Source organism: Ranitomeya imitator, chromosome 3 (assembly GCF_032444005.1).
Source record: "Ranitomeya imitator isolate aRanImi1 chromosome 3, aRanImi1.pri, whole genome shotgun sequence".
NCBI lineage: Eukaryota > Metazoa > Chordata > Amphibia > Anura > Dendrobatidae > Ranitomeya > Ranitomeya imitator.
Window position 1 is genome coordinate 289,816,805 of NC_091284.1, and position 8,462 is coordinate 289,825,266.

At 39.3% G+C, this 8,462-nt stretch overlaps 1 protein-coding gene across 1 annotated transcript; it reads left to right on the top strand.

Annotated features, from left to right (window-relative positions):
• Positions 1–2,776: 2,776 nt before the first annotated feature.
• Positions 2,777–5,584, top strand: LOC138671616 (uncharacterized). Its single transcript, XM_069759792.1, has 4 exons — positions 2,777–2,780; positions 3,891–4,132; positions 4,463–4,625; positions 5,298–5,584. Exons 1-4 carry the CDS (start codon positions 2,777–2,779, stop codon positions 5,582–5,584), a joined length of 696 nt encoding a protein of 231 aa, XP_069615893.1.
• The last annotated feature ends 2,878 nt before the right edge of the window (positions 5,585–8,462 follow it).

Sequence of the window (8,462 nt, forward strand, 5' to 3'; positions counted from 1 at the left end):
TATCAGCTTTGGATCAATATGATATATTAACCATTCTTGGTTGTGAAAAAAAGTGGTGCATAATATATTATAGAATAAAGTGAATAGTGCTTAGCGAATTTGATAGAAAGGTTTATTAAGAAAGCCCTAATACAATTGTCTTAAAAAATACACAATACTATAAAAGCTTAGAGACACATATCTATATGTATCAATATCATAGTAAAATAGCCCTACATATGGCTATATATAAAATCCTTATAGGAACCCATAGAACTCCAGATCCATATATATACACATAGTAGTCATAGACAGATAACAGTGGCTCTGAATTATATTCTTCTTTTAATCTTTTGTTCTCTTCTCTTTACCAAGTAGGATTACAAGACTGGAAACCGACACGAACATGCTGGACTCCTCCTCCCAACAACACGAAAAAGGAAATAAATCGTAAGTATGTACTAAAAATGAACGAAAAAAAGAAAAAATTAATAACATATCAATAAACATAGATTAAAATCACCCTAACCCCTAAAAATACCTCTCTAGACAAAATATTATAATGTATTGATATATAGACCTTATAGAAAAGCTGAGAATCCAAGGTTTTCGTTAAGCCCATTGGAACTAAGAGTCCCTAAGCGGAAGATCCATCTACTTTCTGTCTGTGCTAGAATTTTAGCTAGATCTCCCCCTCGAATACCCAAATTCACTTGATCTATGGCCTTAATCACTAGGCCACTAGCATTACTATCATGAAACAATTTAAAGTGCCTAGCGATGGGTTTCAGGGGCACGTCATTACCCACATCCTTGGCCTTTTGAATGTCCATGACATGTTCCCTGGTCCTTACCTTTAGTTCCCTTGTTGTCAATCCAATATATACTTTTCTGCACGGACATTCTGCATGATATATAACCCCTTGGGAGCTACAACTTAAATGTTTACGGATTTCATATATTCTAGATCCATCAAAGTTCTGAAAGCTAGTGGCCTTAGTGTGGTTGCCACAGCCCTTACAAGGTCCGCAATGGAAAAAGCCAGGCCTTCCCGCAATCTTCTCTCCTTTCTTTGGCTCATAATGGCTGTGTACGAGAGTGTCTTTAAGATTTGCAGATCTCTTGGCAACAAAGGACGGGCGGTCAGGCAAAATCTGTTTTAATGTAGGATCCACTTGTAGGACTTTCCAATGCTTCAAAATGATATCTTTCAATTCCTTCCACCTATTGTTGTAGGTAGATATGAAGCGTATTTCTTCTGAACCTCTTTGTTTTTGAATCATGGCTGAATCCTTATATAGTAGTTGATTACGCGCTGTCCTGGAGGCCCTGATATATCCTCTCTTGATCATCCTTTTGCTGTAACCCCTCTGGGTGAATCTTCTTGCGAGGTCTATGGCCTGGCTTTCAAATTTATGGTCATCAGAACAAATTCTCCGAGCCCGGAGAAATTGTCCCACCGGAATACCACGAACTGTGGAGATCGGATGGGAGGAATCTGCGTACAAAAAAGAGTTTGTTGAAGTGGATTTCCTAAAGATGTCAGTATGGACCACACCATTAGAGCCAACCCCAATCTTGATGTCCAAAAAATCAATATCTCTGCCATATTTGAAGGTCAGTCTGATATTCTTAGTGTTATTATTTAAGTGCTGCATCATACGTTCAAGGCCACCAAGGGACCTTCCCATATGAACAGAATATCATCGATGTATCTCATCCAGTTTTGAATATAACCAATATCCTGGATGAGATCATCTTGGAAGACCTCCCTCTCCCAGGCTCCTAGAAACAGATTTGCATACGAGGGGGCACAAGAGGCCCCCATCGCAGTACCCTGTAATTGTAGATAAATCCGTTTATTAAATGTAAATGCATTGTGTGTTAATAAAAATTCCAATAAAACTAAAATCAATTCTACCATGTCTGTTTCCAAAGAGCCTGTACCTAGAAAAAATCGTACTGCGTCCAGACCATCTTGATGTCGTATGGACGTATAAAGTGATTCTACGTCGGCAGTTACAAAAAACATATTATCGTCCAGACACAATTGGTCTAGACGTTGTAGTGCCGACGTAGTATCCTTTATGTATGATGGCAGATTGATTACTAATGGTTTTAAGAAATGGTCGATAATGTTACCGATCAACTCACATAGTCCTCCATTACCTGCCACAATGGGACGACCCGGAGGATCCAGTTCATTTTTGTGGATTTTCGGTATTAGGTAAAGAGTAGGGAGCCTGGGATGGCTATCTCGAATTTGTTCCAACAGTTTTTTAGTAATCAGGCCCTTGGACAGAGCTTTTTCCAAAATTTCTGTTAGTTCCTCCTGAAAAGGGGACATAGGGTTAAAACATAATTTTTGGTAGCATTTTGAATCATTTAACATCTTATTGGCCTGTTTTTCATAAAGGCTAATAGGCCAAATCACCAGATTACCCCCTTTATCTGCGGGTTTGAAAACTATGTCATCCCACCTCTGCATTTCTTTTAGGGCCAGCCACTCGGATTTGGTGAGATTGGGTTTACCCCCACGTTTCTGAGCTAAATCTTCAATATCCTTTGTCACCAATTTCGTGAAAATTTCTACTGCTGGGCAAAGGTTCAGTGCAGGGAACGTTTTACATTTAGTAAATAAATGTTTTGGAATCATACTCACCTCCCTTGTTCCCATATTTTCCTCCTCCAAGGATATCAGGGCCTCCAAGGCTTCTTCTTCAACCCCCATAGAAGCCAAATCTCTATCATTTTTAGAAGCATGTAATTTTTTCAGCACTACTTTCCTCGCGAACAGATGGGTATCCTTTATCGATGTGAACGAGTCTAAATTGTTGGAGGGGGAGAAGGTCAGTCCACGTTGTAACACTTCCATCTGTTCTTTATTTAAGACATGTTTAGATAAATTAATTACCTGATAGCGGTCACCCGGTCTACCTCCTTTCTGTGCTTTTTGGAACATATCCGGGAACCTTTTCCTCTTTTCCGTTCCTTTGGGTAACGGGTCTCGTGTACTTTCTACATCACTTGTAGATGCCACGCTATCCACTTCCGAAGTGTAAGATCTATCTGATTGGGTTCTGATTCTACCTCTGGCACCGCCCTTTGTTCCTTTCAACTGCCATCTAAAGATTTTGTTGGAATCATAATCGTCTACATCACGTTGGTATTTCTTGGATTTTTCTTGGCTGATTTTTTCTTCCCATTTTAAGGCATATGTTTCCAGATCCTTGGACCATTTGTTGAATTGATCTGTACTCATCTCCTTAGCCAATAATGCTGCGATAGATTCCAGTTCTTTATCTAGTTCCGTTAAAGAAGATGCATTATTTTCAATTAAAATTTGAATAAACTCTAGAGAGCATTTGGATGCCGCTGATGTCCATCTTGTAACCAAATCCTTCTCTCCTAGTTCATATGTGGGATAGAGTTGGATTCTCAGTCCTCTAGGGACAATTTTTTTGTCCAAATAATTTTCTAATGTGGTTTTATTCCACCATATTTTAGTCTTACGTTGTAAGGTGTGTCTATATTTGTATACCAGATCTTTGAGTTCTTGAGAGGTATTTTGCGAAACTGCTGGGGTATTTCTGGAAAAGATATCTAAATTGTTTCATGATAGTAATGCTAGTGGCCTAGTGATTAAGGCCATAGATCAAGTGAATTTGGGTATTCGAGGGGGAGATCTAGCTAAAATTCTAGCACAGACAGAAAGTAGATGGATCTTCCGCTTAGGGACTCTTAGTCCCAATGGGCTTAACGAAAACCTTGGATTCTCAGCTTTTCTATAAGGTCTATATATCAATACATTATAATATTTTGTCTAGAGAGGTATTTTTAGGGGTTAGGGTGATTTTAATCTATGTTTATTGATATGTTATTAATTTTTTCTTTTTTTCGTTCATTTTTAGTACATACTTATGATTTAAATAAAGAACAGATGGAAGTGTTACAACGTGGACTGACCTTCTCCCCCTCCAACAATTTAGACTCGTTCACATCGATAAAGGATACCCATCTGTTCGCGAGGAAAGTAGTGCTGAAAAAATTACATGCTTCTAAAAATGATAGAGATTTGGCTTCTATGGGGGTTGAAGAAGAAGCCTTGGAGGCCCTGATATCCTTGGAGGAGGAAAATATGGGAACAAGGGAGGTGAGTATGATTCCAAAACATTTATTTACTAAATGTAAAATGTTCCCTGCACTGAACCTTTGCCCAGCAGTAGAAATTTTCACGAAATTGGTGACAAAGGATATTGAAGATTTAGCTCAGAAACGTGGAGGTAAACCCAATCTCACCAAATCCGAGTGGCTGGCCCTAAAAGAAATGCAGAGGTGGGATGACATAGTTTTCAAACCCGCAGATAAAGGGGGTAATCTGGTGATTTGGCCTATTAGCCTTTATGAAAAACAGGCCAATAAGATGTTAAATGATTCAAAATGCTACCAAAAATTATGTTTTAACCCTATGTCCCCTTTTCAGGAGGAACTAACAGAAATTTTGGAAAAAGCTCTGTCCAAGGGCCTGATTACTAAAAAACTGTTGGAACAAATTCGAGATAGCCATCCCAGGTTCCCTACTCTTTACCTAATACCGAAAATCCACAAAAATGAACTGGATCCTCCGGGTCGTCCCATTGTGGCAGGTAATGGAGGACTATGTGAGTTGATCGGTAACATTATTGACCATTTCTTAAAACCATTAGTAATCAATCTGCCATCATACATAAAGGATACTACGTCGGCACTACAACGTCTAGACCAATTGTGTCTGGACGATAATATGTTTTTTGTAACTGCCGACGTAGAATCACTTTATACGTCCATACGACATCAAGATGGTCTGGACGCAGTACGATTTTTTCTAGGTACAGGCTCTTTGGAAACAGACATGGTAGAATTGATTTTAGTTTTATTGGAATTTTTATTAACACACAATGCATTTACGTTTAATAAACGGATTTATCTACAATTACAGGGTACTGCGATGGGGGCCTCTTGTGCCCCCTCGTATGCAAATCTGTTTCTAGGAGCCTGGGAGAGGGAGGTCTTCCAAGATGATCTCATCCAGGATATTGGTTATATTCAAAACTGGATGAGATACATCGATGATATTCTGTTCATATGGGAAGGTCCCTTGGTGGGCCTTGAACGTATGATGCAGCACTTAAATAATAACACTAAGAATATCAGACTGACCTTCAAATATGGCAGAGATATTGATTTTTTGGACATCAAGATTGGGGTTGGCTCTAATGGTGTGGTCCATACTGACATCTTTAGGAAATCCACTTCAACAAACTCTTTTTTGTACGCAGATTCCTCCCATCCGATCTCCACAGTTCGTGGTATTCCGGTGGGACAATTTCTCCGGGCTCGGAGAATTTGTTCTGATGACCATAAATTTGAAAGCCAGGCCATAGACCTCGCAAGAAGATTCACCCAGAGGGGTTACAGCAAAAGGATGATCAAGAGAGGATATATCAGGGCCTCCAGGACAGCGCGTAATCAACTACTATATAAGGATTCAGCCATGATTCAAAAACAAAGAGGTTCAGAAGAAATACGCTTATATCTACCTACAACAATAGGTGGAAGGAATTGAAAGATATCATTTTGAAGCATTGGAAAGTCCTACAAGTGGATCCTACATTAAAACAGATTTTGCCTGACCGCCCGTCCTTTGTTGCCAAGAGATCTGCAAATCTTAAAGACACTCTCGTACACAGCCATTATGAGCCAAAGAAAGGAGAGAAGATTGCGGGAAGGCCTGGCTTTTTCCCTTGCGGACTTTGTAAGGGCTGTGGCAACCACACTAAGGCCACTAGCTTTCAGAACTTTGATGGATCTAGAATATATGAAATCCGTAAACATTTAAGTTGTAGCTCCCAAGGGGTTATATATCATGCAGAATGTCCGTGCAGAAAAGTATATATTGGATTGACAACAAGGGAACTAAAGGTAAGGACCAGGGAACATGTCAGGGACATTCAAAAGGCCAAGGATGTGGGTAATGACGTGCCCCTGAAACCCATCGCTAGGCACTTTAAATTGTTTCATGATAGTAATGCTAGTGGCCTAGTGATTAAGGCCATAGATCAAGTGAATTTGGGTATTCGAGGGGGAGATCTAGCTAAAATTCTAGCACAGACAGAAAGTAGATGGATCTTCCGCTTAGGGACTCTTAGTCCCAATGGCCTTAACGAAAACCTTGGATTCTCAGCTTTTCTATAAGGTCTATATATCAATACATTATAATATTTTGTCTAGAGAGGTATTTTTAGGGGTTAGGGTGATTTTAATCTATGTTTATTGATATGTTATTAATTTTTTCTTTTTTTCGTTCATTTTTAGTACATACTTACGATTTATTTCCTTTTTCGTGTTGTTGGGAGGAGGAGTCCAGCATGTTCGTGTCGGTTTCCAGTCTTGTAATCCTACTTGGTAAAGAGAAGAGAACAAAAGATTAAAAGAAGAATATAATTCAGACCCACTGTTATCTGTCTATGACTACTATGTGTATATATATGGATCTGGAGTTCTATGGGTTCCTATAAGGGTTTTATATATAGCCATATGTAGGGCTATTTTACTATGATATTGATACATATAGATATGTGTCTCTAAGCTTTTATAGTATTGTGTATTTTTTAAGACAATTGTATTAGGGCTTTCTTAATAAACCTTTCTATCAAATTCGCTAAGCACTATTCACTTTATTCTATAATATATTATGCACCACTTTTTTTCACAACCAAGAATGGTTAATATATCATATTGATCCAAAGCTGATATGATATTATCTTATACTGTTGGACCTTGATCCTGGTTTTTTATCCTGGTTCTCTACACTGTTCTATGATTAATTTATTTGGTCACCATGCACTTTATTGCAATATAACTATATATATTGGATGCATTACAGGGATCCTGGTCGCCTACACTATTCCATGATCTATGTACATTGTCACTAAGCACTTCACTACACATGAATTTATATATGCATCCACACTGTTCTAAGATTAATTTAATTTGGTCACTATGCACCTTATTGTAATATTATTACATATATTGGATGCACTACTTGGATCCAGGCTGCCTACACTGCTCCAGGATCATGTATATTGTCACTATGCACTTTATTATATATGTATCTATATAGGGATGGGGGTTAGATAGGTTATATTTATGTGTTCACATCACATCTTCAAGTTCTATGCACTTTATTGGGATCTCTGTGCAATATATTATGCACTTTATGTGTATATTTCTATGGTTCTATGCACTTTGATTGGTTATATTGGGAGGGCTTTATAAGAATTACGGAGTAACACAATATAGAGTTACCATAGAGACATTAATTATTGGCATTCTTTATGCATTATTACTTTAACGGGCGCCCATCACCTTTACACCTTTGGGAAGATAAGGCTATATCTCTTGTATCTTCTATGCGGGCTTGCTGGGTGCGGTACTTCTCTTTGTTTCTTTCTGCTCCGGGTCTGGCTGTGCGCATGCGTTGGTCTTCCCCTCCGAGCACTTCGGACAGCGTCACTGGTGGTTTCCGCTTGCGTTCCAGCTCGCGGTCCACCCGGCGGTTGTCAGGAAGTGCCTTTTCATCCGGAGCAGAGGTGACTGACGCATGCGCCATAGGGGCCATTCTCGCAGTACGAGGAGCAGGTATTAGCGGTGGCATATGACTAGACGGCAACACGGGATTGGTTTAGGGTTAGTATTTAACATCACTCTACCTGGGTATAGACACGCCCCCGGAAGAAGCCAGGGCAAAACGCGCGTCGGGGCGCTGGGATTGTGACGTGTGAGGACGCACTGTTCAGAAACCTGCATTGGTAATTATTTGTGACCCCTTTTATTCTGTATCTTATATTTATACTAGTTCTTGGAACAGGGTTATTTATGTATACAGCTAGAAGGGTGGATTAGACTGCGGTCATTGTGATTTCTCAGCATCAGGATGCCTGTGTGCACCTATACCTATGGAGATTATATAGGCAGTCTGTCTTTATAGACTTTTCTGGTTGGGTACTCTTGGCTAGTGCTCCTCGCCGCTCTCCCATGGGGTATAACCAGGAAGATATCGTGTAGTTTTTTATATGTTTTGTTTATTTATTTTGTATTTTTTTCTGCAATAATAAATTCTTTTACTTTTATGTTTATGTATGGTTGGCTTCTTTATAGATGACAGGGATTCACTGCCATCTTGTGGTTTACATATACATGAGGAAGTACCATTGGTTATGTGGTTGGACCTTTTTGGTTTCATAATTTAGCGCAAAGTATTTACTGTGGTAAATAGAGGACACTGCCCCTGACTATGTTAAGTACCATCATACATGTCAACACAATGGTATTGTCAGTGGCAGGAATGGAAGGATGTCAGCGCATAGACTAAACATTGGTGGAAGTGTGAAAGATAACTATGGAAGTGGTAGAGCAATGTTTGACCTGGGGGTGGGTGAACT

Coding starts and splice junctions, on each gene's coding strand:
- LOC138671616 (XM_069759792.1), top strand. Junction 4,133..4,462: donor AAAATATGGGAACAAGGGAG/GTGAGTATGATT, acceptor TCCCCTTTTCAG/GAGGAACTAACAGAAATTTT. Junction 4,626..5,297: donor GGGTCGTCCCATTGTGGCAG/GTAATGGAGGAC, acceptor TTTTGTACGCAG/ATTCCTCCCATCCGATCTCC.